We start from the raw sequence: 18,423 nt of genomic DNA, 5'->3' as shown, positions 1-18,423 counted from the left end.
GAAAACATGCTGAGCCAGTCACTATAGGACAAACACCACAGGACTCCTCTCATAGGAGGTACCCAGGGTAGTCACATTCATAGAGACAGAAGGTAGAAGAGTGGTTTCTGGAGCACGAGAGAACGGGGAGTTAGGGTTTAACGGGTGCAGAGTTTCAGTTGGGAAAGATGAACAGAGTTTTGGAGATGGATGGTGGTTATGGCTGTACCACAACGTGAATGTATATACTTATTGCCACTAAACTGTACACGTACAACTGGTTAAGAGAGTACATTTTATGATATGTGTATTTCGATGCAGTTTAAAATAAATAAAACAAAGAAGAGCAGCAGGGAGGCAGGCCAGCAGGAGGGGGAGGGGACAGAGGACACGGCCTGAACCCTGCCTGTGGCCTTGAGGCTCTAGATCGTGTGGGTCTCCAGGGACCTTGAGGTCCCACGTGGAGCGAGAATCTTAATAGTTCCATCCCGTGCCCTTGCCTCTGCTGGCATCTCATCCCCCTGCTCCGGCGAGATGAGAACTCGGGACACGTAGAAGAAAAGAGCCATTTTGTGAAAAGGATGAAGCTCGGGCTGGAGAGGGAGATGTGTGATGTTGGGGACTCAGGAGAGAAGACGGATGACAAGTGGGGAGCTGTGAGCCAGAGGGGCCGGGCCAGTCCTGACCCCGCTCTTCCCTCCCGCCGAAGACCTGGCAGCTGTCCCTCTCCTAAAGCATGCACAGCCTGACCTTGCCTCCTGCTACGAGCTGCGTCTAGGGTTGCATTGCGAGTAAGAGCAGAAGAGCTGGGATCTCTCATCCCCAAGTCCCACAGGAAAATATGGCAGCTCAAGAAAGGTACGCTGAGGGTGTCTGAATCTGAGAGTCCTCTGAACAAACCCAAGGGTCCCTTCTACTTTGCAAAGGAGAAACCAAGCCAGGGAGAGGAAAAATATTGGTTCAGTGTCAACAAATGTGCTGGCAGCTGAAGAACTCCCACGCCAACCCGCCATATTTCCTCCTCTTAAGGAAAGAGGCAAGTTCCTACTGGCAGTAGGACCACCTTAGGATGGGATGGTGGGCCAGGATTTCCCAGAGAGGAGCTGGGGGCCAGGGGGCTTCGAAACCCTCCTGTGGTGAGCTGCAACCTCGCCTAGGGGCTGGACCGATTCTGGTCCAGGATGGAAGCTAAGCCTCTCTCTTTCCCCCTGTAAGATTCTCACTGAGGCTTGTTATGAGGTTCTCTAGTGAGTCCTGATTGCCAGTAGCCCCATAATGGCCTAGTTTGCATACAAAAAGGTTGGCCACTCTGAGACTAAGTTCATTAATAATAATTGGAGAGGCCCAGGGCTGGGCTGGGCCCATTTTCCTCTGGTGGCGCTGCTGACTGACCCCGGTGTCCCTCCTAACTGAAATGTAAAATGGCAATTTTTCCCTAGACAACAAGGCATAAAGGGACCACTGCCACCATGCTGCCCCCTCCTCTCACCCCATCTCTCCAGACGCTGCCCAGCCTCATGCTGAGATCCCAGGTACGAAACCACCTTTGAGTCTGATGCTCGCAGGAAATTTCAGAGTGACTTCCACGTTTCTCCATGACTCTGAGGCCCTGTTTCCCAGCACTTCGGCTGTGGTCCTCACCTTTGCGCTTTCTTAACTAGAAAGAATGTGGTTTGGGAATCCCATACATATAAGTGCAAGTCCATCTTCCACCTGCTAGTTTGAGTCTTGAAAGCACTCTAAACATTGCTCGGCTTCACTACGAACGGGGATTAAGAACTCATCCTCTACAGGGTCATTTGGGGGAAGTCCGTGAACCACCATGTATAACGCGTCTGGCACAGAGGGAGCAAGTGCTCAAAAAACGTTTGTTCTTTCCTCGTCCTTCCCCCTTGACTCAGGTTGCACCTGGTCCCCCAGCTACTCCCTTTTCCTACCTCGTTTCCCGAGGATCCGTCTCCCCTGCCCCCGCCTCTGTGTGCTTTTCCATAAACACCCATCAATTCTCATGGTCCAGCCTATCCACCCCTTCGAAGCTTCAGTGCCCAACGATTTCAACAGCTCTGAGTGCCCCAACACAACAGGAATGGCCAGGGAGTTCCCAGTTCTGTTCACTGCTCATCTAATGGCAGTCCCCTCTTCTGGAAGGTTCCGCGTGCTCTGAGACAGGACCTTCACCAGCCAGCCACGTGGCCTTGGGCACGTCCCCAAACCCTCTGAGTCTCCTCATCCATAAAATGAAGATGCTGGTTTGGAATCCACGAATTTTATGGTCCCAATTCTAATATTAACCCAGTAGATGACCTGGGGCACATCCTCATATAACCTTTCTGAGGCTCAGTTTTCCCATCTTTAAAATGGGGGTAAACAATGCCTGCTAAACTAGCTCAAAGCGTGGTATTCAAAATATCGACCACTGCATGCTGGAGGAGGTGGGGGTCTTTGCAGGGTACGTTGGTCTCCTGAAAGTGCCATTTACCTACCAGGAGGGAAGTATTTTAATAACTGGTATATTGTGACCTGGCACAGTCATACAGGTGGGTATGGCTCTCATAGGTAGTGCGTGATACTGTTATTCTAGCTAACGCAATTAACACAGTGCAAGGGGTACAAGGTTACAACGCAGTGCATGTCCCACCACCTCCATCACCTTACACATATTTTGCCACGTGCTATCTTGTTTCATAACACAACACATATAATCACCACCATGTCCATGAGAAAGAAATTAAGCACACCAGTTATCTCAGTTCCCACAGTGACCATGAGCAAAACACTCTCACCATCATCTTACTTTTGTCCCCAGATGATGATCCAGCCCCCTTACAGAATTCCTTAAAAACATACTGCTCTTCTCTTTTCAAGGAAGATATTTCTCTGAACAATCATTTGAAAGGGCCAGCTCTTGGAGGGTAGAAAACACCTGCATTTAGCAAGATTATTTGGAGACAAATGCATACAATAAGAACCAGATTCGCTTGGAGTCTGTTTTGCCCGTGGCTATGTTCTGCAGTCCTGAGAATGGGCTGAGGTTGGGGAGAAGAGTGGCTTGAGGTACAAGAAGATCTTTGAATGTCTTGGCTTTCAGAAAGTGGCTCCAGCGGGCTCCAGGTCCATCGTCTAGCCCTGTGCTTATTTTGGTTTCCACTGAAATGCACACAGAAGTAAAGACAGCACCGCTAATTGCAGGGGGAGTATCAACATATGAGAGCAAAAAAGATGCCTTTCCATCTACCACGTCCAGCATGTCGGTGGCTGCTTTATACAGAGGTTTCATTGCATATTTAAATAATTGAACACGACATAAAGAATGCTGCCCAGCTGGGAGAGGAAAAGCTGCCTTCAGGGCTGGTGCTTCCTGGGGAGGGGGTGGTGGGCTGTGGATTTACAGTCCCTAGTGTGTTTATAAGATGAGGGCTCTAATTCTCTCAGTTGTTACCGCAAGGCTGAGGGGAGCTGGGTAGGGGCAGCACGGAGGGGCAGCTAAGGGATAAGTAAATTGCAGTTCACCCCTCCCGCCATGTCACCTCAGCCCCCATCAATTCCAAAGACAAGTTAGCACTAGCCGCAACCAACCCCCAAAATTTACACTCACCTTCTCAGACCCATGGTGCCCAGTACAAAAATGCAATGCACCATATATTTTCTTTGCTGTTCCCCAAGTTTATGCCATTAACGTGATCTACGATGGGCTGGTTTATGGAGAGAGCAAAGTAATAATACAAAAAGGAAATACCCATAATCTTAAGTGGGGGAAGGGCAGATGAGATTGATGGAAAGTGCAGTTGAGTGCAGAGATGGGGTTTGGCTTTGTTTTCTCAAAGGAGGGTGAAGGGCATGGCAAGGGTGCTTTTGTTCCCTCCGGTTGGATCCCAGAGGACGGTAAGAAGGGGAGCTGAATCGCTGACAAGGTGGGCTGGCCTGATCTCCTTCAAGTCCAGTTGGGGATAAATGCCCTTGGACTGCCCTGTCTCTGGGCATGGGGCTTATTTCAGCAGCTGTCCCGGGGCCCGGACTTCCCCTGCTTTGCCAGCGCTTGAGTCCCAGGGAGGACTGACCTTGGGATCAGCAGATTTCCTGATACCCATCCTGGCAACAGATTCAACTCAGCGGTATCGGGGTGGTAGGGGATTTGGGGAGAAACTTTCAAGCACAGCTTTGGAAATCAAATAGAATTCATTTTGCCTCTTCTGATCTTACAATTGTTCTCCGGAGTAAACACTCTGGTTGAACTTCAAGAAGAGAGGGGCTGCAGGAACTTCCTCTTTGAGCCTGTATTTAATGCGCCAGATGTGCCTCGGCTTCCTTGCAAAGCCCATCCCGCCTGGAGTCCAGAGAATGCAGCTTCAGCCGCAGCTCACTTTGCTTTTCAGTTTAGATGAGAAATAACACCAAAATAGTCCAGCGAGGATAAATTCTCGTCGATGGATTGGCTTTTCCACGGAAGTTCGCCTTTGTTCGCCAAGGATCACTGTTATTAAGTGTGTGGGCCTGATGGGGGGCTCAGGTCACCCAGCAGAGGAGCCTGGGGATTCCAAAGCCACTGGGAGACCAGTGGTCTCTCCCGCCTGGTGGAGGTGAGAGCGTGGCCCTGTTCATGGCTGCCCCGGTGAAAGTCCATTCCAGTGGGAAGCAAGGAGTCTCGGCTGATACTGGGAGAACAGGACAGAAAGGACTCTGTGGTCCCACTTCAGCCTCCCCTCGCCTTCCTCTCCCTCTTCTCTTTGGTACCCAGGACCTGGCAGCAGATCTAAAGACCCAGGGTTGTTATCACAATGTCATCATTAGTTGAAACAAAATCATTCTTTGTAACTGGAATCTAGTGACTATAAACAACATATGTTATTGGGCGTTCTATTTCTAATAATTGTAATTACTCGAGAATACTTGCCATTAATATAATAACAACAGTGATTGACCAGTTCTCTGTTCCAAACCAATAACTTCACCTGAATGCACTCTTTGTTCAGGGGAAAAAAAAGAGGTAATTCAACATGCCTGGTGATAGTCAACAAAGCCAGTGTTGAAACTGGAAGACGCCCGGATGAAAGCCTTCCTAGGGATACAGGATGCTGCTGGGGAGTTGAAGGGCCACCTGGCAGCCTCCCTCTTGGCTAACAAAAGGCCTCTGTCTGCATCCCCACACTCAAAGGTTGAAAGCAAATGAAAACCTAGGGACTTCCAGAGAACCGCTGGGCCTGGGTCTCCCCTTCATTCCCAGGGTGAGTCTGGGTCTGGAAGTCCAGGGGAGCTCCAGGCCTGAGGCTGTGTGAGCCCCCCTATTGGGCAGAACTGGGAGACCTAGGCCACACTTGGACACTCACCCAGTAAGACCACTTCTTGGGCGTGGATTTCTCTTTGGTGCTCTCCAGATTATTTCCACTGATAATTACAGAACTTCAGCAATCATGTGGACCAATGGTCCCATTTTACACGTCTCTAAATACAGATCTACAGATCTCTTACACACCTTTAAACCTCCCACAACGCCCCACATATGGGAAATGTTCAAGAAGTGGGTAACGTAGGATGAGAGGTGACCTGTAACAATGCTACAGAGTATCATGCCATGAATAAGCTCTTCCCCTGGCATGGAGAGGGGACACTTGTGCCTGGGGCTTCTACAAAGTCACCTTTCAGAGGTGTAATTTTCTTTGTTACCCCTTATTCCTGTTACCAGCTCTTCCCAGAAACAAAAATATAGACAACAAAGCAACAACATTAAAAAAAGATCATTATATTTCTGTTAGTAGCCGGGGCTTTTTTTTTAAGCTCTGAGGACAATATGACCTTCTTCCGCTGACCTGCAATGGCTGGACTCAGCCAACAGTCCACAAATATTTATTTACTTCTTTTCCCCTTATCTCCAGGAAGACGCTGCTACAACAACCATCATGAGGTGGTCGACTCTGGCCTCTCCTCTGTGTTATATTCAAAATGGTCCATTATTGAGCTGGGTAGAATGCAGCCTCCAACTGTGGACCAGGAGTACAGCCTTAAGACTTCCTTCTCGGGCTTCCCTGGTGGCGCAGTGGTTGTCAAAAAAAAAAAAAAAAAAAAAAAGACTTCCTTCTCTTAGAATAAATAAGCATCCAAGAAAAAGAGAAGCCAAAGTTAATTCCATTCAGTGAAGTGATAAGGGAGGCATGGCGATTCCAAGATACCTGTCACTGTGACGGCCTGCCAGGCTCCCGGTAAAAGGGCTCATGTAAAATGGAAAGAGTTGGCGGTGGGGCCACAGCGATGGGTTTGTCCTTCTTCACATCCCTCCATCCGTCACGTTCCTCCAGCCTTCTTCCTCTTCTGGGGACCCTGGCACCACACCCTCTGAAGTTCTGTGAATCCCCAGTGACCTCTGCCACCACCAGGTGCACACGGGTGCTGTACCTGGCTTGCGGTCGGGGCACCTGAAGACATTATTCTTTTATGGAGATCCCTGAATTGCACTGGGAAACGTGGTGGGCTATTGTTTTATTCTTTTCTAGGTTTTTTTCCTCTTTCTGAGCAGCAGATGCCAGCTGCTTTTACATATTTAAAAGAAAGAAAGTTGGGACAAGAGGGGCAAACAAGACAGAAAAGGCAGAAATTTGAAAGGTCATTAAATGATTAGGGCCCTTTGAGATCCACCAGAGAGCTCAATTGTCTCTGTTTTCATTTTATTCTCGGGCCTCTCCACACAGGAAATCCCTGCCACATACACCAGCCTGGAAAGCTGGAGAGAGCCTGAGAACCTCTTTGTCTCCACTGCCATCAAGTTACTTGTAGGTTCCTGAACAACATAAGAAGAGGTACTTCCTGGGCTCTTAGCCCCTGGTTGGGTGGGTCAACCAGCCCTTCTTCTGCTTCTGACCCTGCACCCCAAGACAAAGGCCCTGGATTGAGGAGAATGGATAGCCTTCTTTTAAATTTCTTTTTTAAAAAATATTTTATTTATTTATTTGTCTGGCTGCGCCAGGTCTTAGTTGGGGCACGTGGGATCTTTTAGTTGTGCATGTGGGCTCTTATTGCAGCATGCATGCAGGATCTAGCTCCCCAACCAGGGATTGAACCCAGGCCCCCTGCACTGGGGGCGTGAAGTCTCAACTGCTGGACCACCAGGGAAGTCCCGAGAATGTACAGCCTTTCATCAGGGTCTTCATGCCAAGGTGTGCCCCTTGGCTGTCAGACCCCTGTCTGTCCTATTAGCTTTAGCTCCACTTTGTCTTAGTTTAAAAAAAAAGAAGCAGAGAATTGACATATTAAAAATTAGATTCACATTCCTACTTAAAGCCAAGACATAACCCCTTTTCCCCCTTTCCCTATGAAGGGATAATCTAGGTCTGGGTCTCTTTTTCGGATTACGAATTCAGAGCAGCCGTTCCCAGCCATAGACAGACCCCATCGCAGAGGCGGAGGGCCTGTGTCTAGAGACTTCCATAGCCTCTTCTTGTTCTGGTCTGAAACCTACAAGTGACTTGATGGGAGCAGAAAGAAAGAGGTTCTCAGGCTCTCTCCAGCTTTCCAGGCTGGTGTATCTAGCAGGGATTTCCTCTGTGGAGAGGCCCAAGAATAAAAGGAAAGCAGAGACACCTGAGGGATCTGGTGGATTTCAAAGGCTCCTAATCATTTAATTACCTTGAATGAGGTTCTCAAATTTCTGCTTTTTCTGTCTTTTTTGCCCCTCTTGTCCCCCCCACCCAACTGGGAGCATTCTCTCCCCTTGACAACCTCACCATTCCTTGTCCTTCCCTCCGCAAAGGATTGCTCTGCCCATTCTCTACCCCGAGAACTCCTGCTCAGCCACCAAAGCTTGGGAAAGTGGGATCCGGGGCTGGACATTTCTCATCTCCAGACACACTTCAGTCTTTTCCTGGGTGAGGAGAGCTCAACGCAGCAGATGCTGGTGGTGAGGTGTCCTTCGCTCCTCCCTTTCAGAGACAAGACAGCTTCCCTCCTGCCATTAAGGGTTTGGCCTAAGTTAGGGTTCTTAGTGGGGTGGGAGTCTGGGGGTGGGCCTCTCTGTTCTCACCATGCCCCATCCAGTCCCCCAACAGCCCTTATGCTTTCTGCACCTGGACAGTTCCCTGCTCTCAGTTATGGCTTTACCACATGGTCATGGCACCTGTGGGGCTGTGTGAAGGGGACTGGAAGGTACACCCAAGACTCGGGGGTAGGAGAGATGTTGGAGCCTGAGTCCAGCGTTGGCCGAGAGAGTGCCCTGTCCTTGCATTCAGTGGGGTCTAACCAACACGATACAGATATAGATATAGATAGATATATCACCTCTCTATCTTCCTATTCTCAGCAACAGCGTTCTAAACCACTCTGTCCAGAACTACTGGCCCGACGGCTGGAGTCACACAAGCACCATAATGTCTGAACAACAGCAGACTTTTCCAAAATGTGTTTACACCCATTATCCTTGAGGCCTTTGCCCACAAACTTACAATCTCAGAGAGGAAACAACACAGGCATAGAGTATTTCTATTATGGTGATGAAGAGTTTTCAAGGAGAAGACTAAAGATCAGGACGGAACAGAAACAGTGTCTTAGCCATGGAGCCTGACTCTGTGGCAGTGATTCGCAGACTGGACCGTGCAGCAGAATCGCACAGTGCTGACCGCAGCCCCGAGGGGTCACCCAGCTGGTGGAGAGGATGGAGAGGGAGCTTTTGCATCTCTGACAAGGTCCCAGGTGATGAAGATGCTGCTGCTGCTGATTTGGGGACCACACTTTGAAAACCACCCTCAGGTTAGTGACCACCCTCTCATTCTTATCTTTCTCTCCCTTTCACTCAACTTGACTTCTTTGATCTCAGTTCTGCTCTGTGGACGATGCTCTGAGGGACCGCTGAGCAGTCTGTACACAGTCCTGCAGCGTACTTACGATTATTTCTAGGACACACACACACACACACACACACACACACACCTCTCTGGGATTGTTCTGGAACTCACCTGGTGTGTAGAGGGTCCTGCTGGACGGAGTGACCTGGAATGCACCTCTGTCTGGTAACTGAACCCCCAGGACTGACCCAGAGCTCAGAGCTTTGCTTGTTTACTGCTTTCGTGAAGCAGTCCCTTAAGAGTTGGGGCTGGGGAGCAAGGGGGTGGTCCTGCGGGATTTGCCTTTGTTTTCTCTTCTTACGGGAAGACCTGCCTGCGTGTCCCATGCTCACAGCAAGCGGCACTCACGGCTCTGGCTGCGGGACCTACCTCAGGCAGCCTCACCCGGCCTTCCTGGAAGGAGCAAGTCTTGGGGTCATGGGTGCAGACATGCCGGTATTTACACCAGTGGCAGCGGTATGGGCTCTCCACGCAGGACAGGCACCTGGGCACAGAGGAGGAAGAGGCACACATCATAGAACCTGCATGAACCAAAAGCAGAAAGCCTAAGACTCTAGGGCCTAGCAAAACATATTTTCATAGTAGGAGAAACCACCTTCAAACACTCAGGAAGACTAGATCTTGGAAAAACCCATCCCTTTTCTCTCCAAGTCCTCAGGAAGCCAAGAGTCTCTGGCCTCCGCCCTCACTCAGGTAGCTGACAACCCCGATCCCCCAAGAGCCTCATCAACCACCCTCCATTTTTATAGGATGGCGCCCTCTTTTGCTGAATTGGGAAACAATGAAGTCTGGAGTAGAGGGGCTCATCCAGAGAACCCATAAGAGTTAGGATTAACAGTGAAATTGACTTTTAATTCAAATTGACTCCAGGGTCTCTGCTGACAAGGACCCACGTGGACACACCTTTGCAGAGGAAGGTCCTGAGCCTACCCCCTCAGTGTGATGGGCAGAGTTGGCAACCCTACCTCTACTCACCATTCCCAGGAAACACAAGCAACTTTATAAAAGCTACTTCCTGTTTAAAACCCAACATGGTTCCCTTCTTCCAAAGGGTCGAACCCAAATGCCTTGCCATGCAGGCCAAGGCCTCTGTGGTGTCTAGATCCACTGTCCCCACGTGTGTCTGGTGCTTCAGCCAAGAACAGGCCACTCTCTCCCCATGCTGTCCTTCTACCTGGAGTAACATTTCCTCTACCTCATCATCTCCTCTTCCTTTGACCAATGGAGAGTTGGTCTCATTGGGGCCCTCATCCTATTCATCCTTCTGTTTCTGTCTCTGGAACAGTACTGGTCTTGTTGTATTATATTTTACTTATTCATTGTCCTGTTCATCCACTGGTCCACCAGGCCATGATTCTTGGTGGGTAGAGATCGTGTCTTTGCATCTTATTAATGTTTGATCCTCCTTGTTTAATGAGTAACACACTGTCTTGCATATAGGATGCTTAAAATCGTTTTACGGACTGAATGGAAACTTCAAATATGATTTCATCTACCTATTCTACTTTCTTAGAGGGGCAAAAGGGGAGTGAGGGATTAGGTCACCACGTGGTAAAGACATGGCAAGCTCTGTGGGAAGAAGCAGGAAGAGAATTCCAATGTCGAAGCAATTTGGCTGGGAGGACTGGCTGCCTCTTACTTGGGGTGCCAAAGAGAGCCACAGCTCTGGACTCACAGCTGTCATAACCAGACAGAGCCCACCAGCCTAGAGTCCCAAATACCTATGGGCATGTTAACTAGCTTGTCCTATATGGAGAAGAAAACAGAACATTATATTAAAGCAAGCAAAGCTTTTTGAGATCAGGTTCTATGGCTTTCAAACTGTGCTCTGTGGAACGCTGGGGGTTCCGTGGAGCTTCTTTGGAGACTGTGTGAGATGCGTGGGGTTCCTAGACAGAGGGGTTCCAGGTCCCCTCGACCCTCAACCATCTCCTGCTTTCATCTATTTTGTATATTGGGCTTTCACACCTAATTTTGGTTGAAGAAAGGTTTCTATGGTGAAAAACAGGTTTGTACCTTCTCAATATTATCCAGGCCCATCATTTTGGAGAGGAAATAACAATACGGTAACAGTAAAATGTACAGTGCCTGAACAGTCGGCCAGACATGGCTCTAAGCGCTCTCTTTGTCATAGCTCTTCTAGCCCTCACAGCCATCCTGTGGGCTGAGCAGGGCTGATGAGCAGACAGCAAGCAGCGATGTCCCAGCCGAGGGGACCGTGCCCTTGCCATGTCAGCTGTTAAATATCTGGGTGAGGGCTTCCCTGGTGGCGCAGTAGTTGAGAGTCCGCCTGCCGATGCAGGGGACACGGGTTCGTGCCCCGGTCCGGGAAGATCCCACATGACGCGGAGCAGCTGGGCCCGTAAGCCACGGCCGCTGAGCCTGCGCATCCGGAGCCTGTGCCCCGCAACGGGAGAGGCCACAACAGTGAGAGGCCCGCGTACCAAAAAAAATCTAGGTGACATACCAGGAGGAGGACTACTATTTCCTCATTTACAGAGGATACTGGGGCCCAGAAGGGTTACTTTTCCTAGCTGGTCTGACTCCAGAGCCCAAGCCTCCATCGTCTGTGGCTTCCCCTGGGAAGGGGAGGCTTCAGTCAAACAGAGCCAGAGCTGGAGCCGGAGCCAGAGCTAGAAGCCCACCCCAGGCCGAAGCCTGCCTCTGACCATCGCCAGCCTGAGTCCCGACCCAGCCTGCAGGGGACTGTGCAGAGCTGAGCGTTCATTCAGGTGACTTGTTGGACCACTGCCTGGACACACGTGGCGCCTTCTCTCCCTCCCCAGACCCCTCTTCTCACCTGGGGTGCTGGCCGCTCTGTTCTTCAGGTAATAAGCACCCCCCTCCTCAACAGATGGTGGAAAGTGAATCACGTTAGCAGACTTAGGCCAGAGAAGATGTAAGGGCTAGGGACTTGGAGTTCCCCAGCCCACAGGTTATCACGCTGCCCGTTCTAGCCTCTTCCCATTAACCCTGTGCGTGCCAGAGGAGGGAGTCTCTCTCCTTCTAGGGGTGAAGGAGGTCGCCTTACAGGGCCTCTAGATGGTAAGTCCTTGGGAAAGTGGTGGGGTCTTCTATCTTTGGATGAACTTTGACCCCAGAAACAGGGAGCTGAGTGAGGCTGGAGGGGCACTTACGAATTGTGGACGCTGCAGTTGTAGAAGACAAAGCTGGTGCTGGCAAAGGTCATGCCTGTCTCCTTCGACTTGAGCTGCAGCTGGACGACATGGTGGTCGCCTGTGGGCGGAGCCAGCCATGAGGTGGAGGTGGGGTGGGGGCGGCCACTGCCCCGTGTCGGGTCCCAGTGAGAGTAATGCACCCTGGCAAAGGGGAGCCCACTCTCCATGGGGTGTGCTCAGCTCTACCGGATTCGGATGCGGTCGGGCCCGGTCCCAGGACAACCCCGAGAACAGCTGCAGGGGCTGATTCCGGTCTACTTCTCCTTCCACACTGTATTCCCAGCACCCACCTCTCATTCGCTCACCAGGTCCTTTCCTGTCCACACACACACACACACACACACATACACACACACACACACACACACTGACAGGCATTCAAATGTGCATTCACATACATGATGTCCATGCAGCCCTCACAGAATTACAAATACACACATTGATTAGCTACCAGGAGAAACATGTAGACTCTCGGCAACGCTGCCACAAATTATGCCAGAGGTTTTACACGTAGGTGTGCGAGCACTCACGAGCTCGTTCCCCATCTCTGTAAGGAAAGACCCTGTGCTGACACCCCCTCGTCTGGTGGGCTCCATTCGGGCAGACATCCCTGGAATCCTCAGCTGGCACCAGGGAGGAGCTGGGGCCCATGTTTAATTCACAGCCCTGACCCCAGGCCCCTTGTTCTGTGCCTTCCCTGAGAGGCTCATTAATCAATCAGCTCGGAACAAATGTGACAAGCCCAAATGGGAGGGCCAACATGGAATCAGGCTGCCCAGGCAGGCCTGTCCCTCTCAGCGCTGGACCTCTGTCCACTCTGTCCTTCTTGTGGCAGCCGGCCAGCAACAGGAAGCTCCGGGGAGGCGGGGGTGGGGGGGGGGCAACGGTTCAGGGTCAGAGACCCAGCAGTGCAGGCAGGGGGTAAGGAAGCAGATGACCCCTGCACCCCATCCCTCCTCCCGTGCCCCTCCACGCCAGCCCTCTCATGCTCCAGCATGACCTCTGAACTTGACCGGGACACTCTGCAACTGTGCTGGCCTTTCCCTCCCCCGCCCTCTTGGCACCGCTCCCCACCCAGGGTGAGGGTGACTCCTGGATGCTCACCTGGTTTCAATTCCAAAGGCAGCGGAGGGACACTCCATCCCCCTCTTCCTGTGACACCCCTACCAACGCACGCCGCTTCCTCTGACCCTCCCCTCCTGTGCGCTCCCTCTATCCCACGTGTCTGTCCTGAGTTCTCATCATCCAGGCGGCGGGAGGAAGGACTTGCCACCCCGCTTTGCCTCTGGGGACCACTCACCGTTCTCCGTGATGATCCGGGGCACCTCCTTGGCTGCTGGGGAGTGGCACTGGATCTGACTGCCTACCACCAGCCCGTCCATCTCTGACAGGTCCTCGAAGGTGCAGCTGACCCCAGCTGACAGCTCTGGGACATTGTACGTCTCCAGGACCAGCTGTGAACAGCCAGGCAGGGGGAGAGAGAGGAGGAGAGAGACATGGGAAAAAGAAGGTATGGAATAAAGGAAGAAAGAGAGCAAGAGAGATCAGAGAGAAAGAGAAGAAAGAAAAGCGTGAGGCAATATTGACGTACAGAAGAGGAGACCCAATTTATGACCGGAGAGGATAGAGAAGGTGGTGGGATGGTAAGAGACAGAGACAAAAGAAATATGCATCTGAATGGATCTGGCCCCAGCAAACAGAACGTTCAGGGGATTTGTAGGTGGAGGGAGGCCCTGGGCAGGACTGAGGCCCCGAGGAACTGCTGCTCAGGCTCCTCTCCATTATCCCCAACTTTGGAAAATGGCAACACCAACCAGCAGGTGCCCAGCAAGAACGTGGGCACCACCGCCCCCTTTTCTCCCTCTGCACATATATCTTTCCCATCTCAAAGACAAGGATAAGGCTCCCAACACTTTCCCCCTCTTGGTCACACTTCCAGTCATTTCTGGTGCCAGTTTTCCCTGTCTTTCTACCCCTTGCGCATAAAGCCTCTTCCCCGATAGTCCTGCAAACGTCCCCATCTTCCATCCCCGGGGACACATTCTTTAACATCCCTGCCCTGCTCTGGAGCGGCCTTGCTGGCCAGCTAGGCCCAGCCCTCCTGAGGGGTGTTGGGCTGAGGCCCTTTTGGGCAGGGGGAAGGCTCTTCCGACATCCGTGGATCCTGGTCCCACGGCCTTACCAGGACATTGTACTGAGAGACGGAGATGTTGCTGGGATGGACGGTCAGCCGGACGCACTGCTTCATCTCAGAGGCAAACCTGCGGGGCTCTCTGGACCGCTCACAGCGCTCCTTCCGGGTGCACCTGGGAAGGACAGAGTGACTGATCAGGGACTCAGGAGGAGACCGCTGGTCCAGCGAGGGGCCGGTGCGGAGGTCAGGCATTGCCAGCGGCTCCTAGGACACGTCCGAACTGAGCGTGCCCAGGACTGACCTTCTAGTTTCCTTCCTCCAGCCTGGTCCTCCCCCATCAAGCCCAAACTGGAAGAAGAAGGTAATTCCAATCACTGGTTGTCACATGCGAAACCCTGAGAGTCACCCCAGAGTGCCCTCAGGGCCTCCTCATTCACAGAAAGAGCTGGAAGTGCTGTCTATTCCCCCTCCCCACTCAGCCTCAGCCCCCCGCCCCCCTTCACAAACCGAGACTGTTCTCTCCACGTATCTCCTCTTTCCGATTTCCTCGGCTTTGTGCACGCCAGCTCCTCTGTCTGCACTGCCCTCTCGCCACATTTTTCCCCATTCCAACTTCTACCTGTCCCTCTAGACATGGTTCAACTATAATGCATCTGCCGTGGGCCCCTCTTCCCACCAACCCACTCCCACCCCGGGCAACGTTAAGAGCGCTCTGGTGTTTCCCACCGTCTAGAACTTCTTAGACTATATGACAATTATTAGGCTAAGCGCAGCCCTCTCCTACCAAGTGTGAACTTCCCAAAAGAAGAAACTACGCCTGACTTACTCTGGAATCCCCTGCATATCTCCTGCCCAGCAGACAGAAGGTAAACAGGTGGGCAGGAGAGAGGGGAGGAGGGATCAAAGTTGCCAAGGGTAGAAGTTCAGAGCACGCTCTGGAGCCGGGCTGCGCTGGATCCGAATCCCAGCTCCATGGCCCAGCATCACTGCTGTAGAAGGTTCGCTATTGCCTAGTGTCCGTGTCCTATTATTGTTCAAAGTGTGCCTTGTCATCGGTGGATCACATCCAGGTGACCTGGGATCTTACGGTCGTAACTGATGGAGCCTTGTGAAAGACGCACATAAAAGTCAGGGTGGTCACCCAAATGCACACATCACACATAGGGGAAGGCACTTAAGCTCTCAGCCGGGGCCAGGGCTTGCCCTGCCTTCCAGTGGGAGTTGACTGCTCGGAGGTATTTGACTTTCAGGAAACAGTATCTAATCCAAGCTGGATAAGCCTGGTGAACATGGAGCTGCGCTGAGTGGCCATGATTTGGCACCTCTGGGCTACTGATTCTGCTGTGGGGTGGCAGTGAGGGAAAGCAGGGTCCTCAGAGGGACATGTTGAGGTAAGATGGGACTGCAGGGAAATCCCTCCTGAGTGCTGATCTCTTTTGGTTAAAGAGGAGAGACTCTGCCGAGAAGGGAGGATGTCAGGGGCTGTTGCAGGAGCGGAGGAAGCACCCGGCAAGGAGCTGAGTAGGGAAGGGAACAGCCAGGGATATGGAAGGGAACCTCTGTCTCAAGAAGCAGACAGGTGAGGGGTAGGGTAAGAGGTGAAGGGAGAGGGGCACCTGGATACCCTGATCTGCTCTCAGGGTGACTCTCAAGGCACAGAGGAAACTGCGGGGGCCTCTCCTCCCAGCCACGGGGAAGGAAGTATGCCATCCACATCACCTGGAGTTACCAGATAGAGTCCAGGTAGAAAAGAGGCAACTCCTTCTCTCTTGCAGGAGGTACAAAGGAACTTGGTTGAGGGATCTCAAGACAAGGTCTATCTGCATGGTTTGCTGCTCCCGGAGTTCATGAGGCTGCATCTTGGCCTCGGTGGGAGGGACGGCCTAATAGTGGAGGGTCTGAGAGGAGAATTTAGCTGAGAAATCACTGAAGGCGTGGACTAAAGGAAGAAAGGGGAGATATGGACAGAAAGGATGACCTTGGAGTAAAGTGGATGTGTAACGCAGAAATAAAACACAATTCTGAATAAAATAATCATGGCTACTAGTCATTGAGCTCTTATTGGGCACTGTGATAAGGGGCTTACAGTTTATGTCACTGAGCTCTCCCAGAGATGATGGGAGGTAGGTAACCATTCTAAACCCCACCTTACAGATCAGGAAACTACAGAGAGCAGTTAGTCACTTGTTCAAGGTCATCAGCTAATCAGAGGGAGCCTGTATGAACACAGATGGACTCTGGAGCCTCTATTCTCACCCACTGTGCTCTACCTCCCTGAAGCTTCTAGACTAAACCCATTTTCCTTGCCATCCTGATGTCCCCTTCTGTGCTTAGGGCAATTTAAAAATGTCCTCTCAATCTTATTCTCTATGCTAATCGCTGTTTTCGCCTGCCACTGGAAACACTCTGAATATTGCTGAGACCCGTCCAGGAATCTCATCCCAAGGGTGAAAGGTCAGATGTGAGTGTGGTTGTCTCCAAGGCACCCCCAGGCTGTTCTAGCAGACCCATGACAACAAGGGCATCTGCCTAAAAGTCTGGGAAGTTAATTTACCAGGCTGGCTCCTCTGCGAGGACTTCATTACCTCCGGCCATTAAGCTAACGTTATGGACTTTTCCAGGGTGTCTGCGCTGACATCACTATTAATAGTGTTATTACTCCCATCAACAGCAGACCCAGAGAGCTGGTACAGACTTCAATTATTCACTGACTCCCCAACTTTGAAGTTCCTATTTCCAAGAGCAATCAGTAGATCTGAAAAATGTCTTTGATTAAATTATGCAGAGAGGAAAAATGAAGCTGCTTTCAGCCCAAACATCACCTGAAGTTACCAAATAGAGTCTAGATAGAAAAGAGGCAACTCCTTCTCTCTTGCAGGAGGTACAAAGGAACTTGGTTGAGGGATCTCAAGACAAGGTCTATCTGCATGGTTTGCTGCTCCCGGAGTTCATGAGGCTGCATCTTTCCATGGCTCCCGAGAGCCCACAACTAAACAGGTATCATCTCCTGCAGATTTAGGTCTTACCCGGGAAGCCACCCGTGGCTTACAATTTTAAACATCCCATCTAACTTTGTAATCTTGGGCAAATTACTTAACCTCTTTGCTGCCTCAGTTTTCTCATCTATAAAATGGGGACAAAATAGTACCTACCTAATAGGGTTATCATGAGGGTTAAAAGATGATGCAAGTAAAGCATTTAGAACAGAGCATAGCTCATATGTAATAAGCCCTCCATAAAACCTAGTATTACCCCATCCCTCCTCTGCTTTCCCACCCAACCCCTCCAAACTGCAGCTGATGTAGAAGCACAGATCTCCTCCCAGACTGGACCACAGGGCAAATCAAAGATGAAAAGACAGCAATGGCTGCAGCACTTTTCCTCTTAATGATGGAGGGGGAGCCCCAGATGGCAGGAGGGAGCAAAGAGGAAAAAAAGAGTAGTCTGGGCTGTAGCTCTGCTTTCTTCCTAGCTGTCAAAGGGTATTGAGAACTCAGCTCTCTTCGTGGAAAGTCAAGTTTAAGGTCAGTGTCAGGGGTGTTTTGACATTTCTACTATCGCTCAGGACCCATGAGGGCGGAAGCTACAAATGTTCAAAAGCACGGACAATTGACCTTCGAAGTGATAGGAAAATGTAGGGGAAGAATGGATTCCTTCTGAGTTCTCAAAGGGTCTGTCAGGGGAATGGCCTCCTGCCCTTCTGGGACTATGATTTTCCATTAGGTCAGGCAAGAGCTAGGGAATGTGCAAAGGGTTAATTCATGACCCCTGGGTTGGGGGGCTTAGATGTTTCCTTCAAAGGGGCTCCAGGTACTTCCGAAAGCACGTCCTTGCAATCCACTGTGGGGACACCTTGGACATGGCGGAAGACCCTGCTTCATCCATTTTCCAGGCAGGACTCAAATAGTGCATGCTATATGGCTTTGAGTTTCCAGACAGTCATCCCTGCCAGCACCATTGCCACCCCCAGGAATCGCAGATCTGCAGGTGGCCAGCAGGAAGCAGGCTCCAGGAACACAGCCCGGGCCCCAGAACTGGAGTCTGGCCCCCCTAGGCTCTTCTTCCCTCCCCTTCTCCCTCCACTTTCTCTGCAGTTGGTCCTCCAGCTCCAGTTCAGAGGTGCTAAAAGCCCTTGGGGACAAAGGCCCTGGCCCCTGGAGGGGTTATTATTCAAGTCAGTGGTTCCAATGAGATTATCTTCTCTAAAGAAGCAGCTACCACCGCCTCCCCTAAGCCTGAACTTTCACTGCTGGAGAATTCCCAGCCAAGTGGAAAATTAGAAGGGAGAGGAATGGAGAAAGGAAGG

The 18,423-nt window shown here is 51.2% G+C and overlaps 1 protein-coding gene across 5 annotated transcripts in view; it reads right to left on the bottom strand.

The window, feature by feature from the left end:
* Positions 1 to 18,423, bottom strand: part of PLXNA4 (plexin A4) — a 366,609-nt gene that overhangs the window by 73,465 nt on the left and 274,721 nt on the right. For all 5 annotated transcript variants that reach the window (XM_024737970.1, XM_024737968.1, XM_024737969.1 and 2 more), the window contains 4 exons: positions 14,166 to 14,289; positions 13,284 to 13,437; positions 11,942 to 12,041; positions 9,174 to 9,288 (listed from right to left, as the gene is read on the bottom strand). In XM_024737970.1, coding sequence (XP_024593738.1) covers positions 9,174 to 9,288; positions 11,942 to 12,041; positions 13,284 to 13,437; positions 14,166 to 14,289 — 493 coding nt within the window. The remainder of the gene's footprint in view (positions 1 to 9,173; positions 9,289 to 11,941; positions 12,042 to 13,283; positions 13,438 to 14,165; positions 14,290 to 18,423) is intronic.

Source organism: Neophocaena asiaeorientalis, unplaced genomic scaffold (assembly GCF_003031525.2).
Source record: "Neophocaena asiaeorientalis asiaeorientalis breed wild unplaced genomic scaffold, Neophocaena_asiaeorientalis_V1.1 scaffold364, whole genome shotgun sequence".
NCBI lineage: Eukaryota > Metazoa > Chordata > Mammalia > Artiodactyla > Phocoenidae > Neophocaena > Neophocaena asiaeorientalis.
Note: the sequence above shows the minus strand (reverse complement) of the source record. Positions and strands in the feature narration are given on the sequence as shown.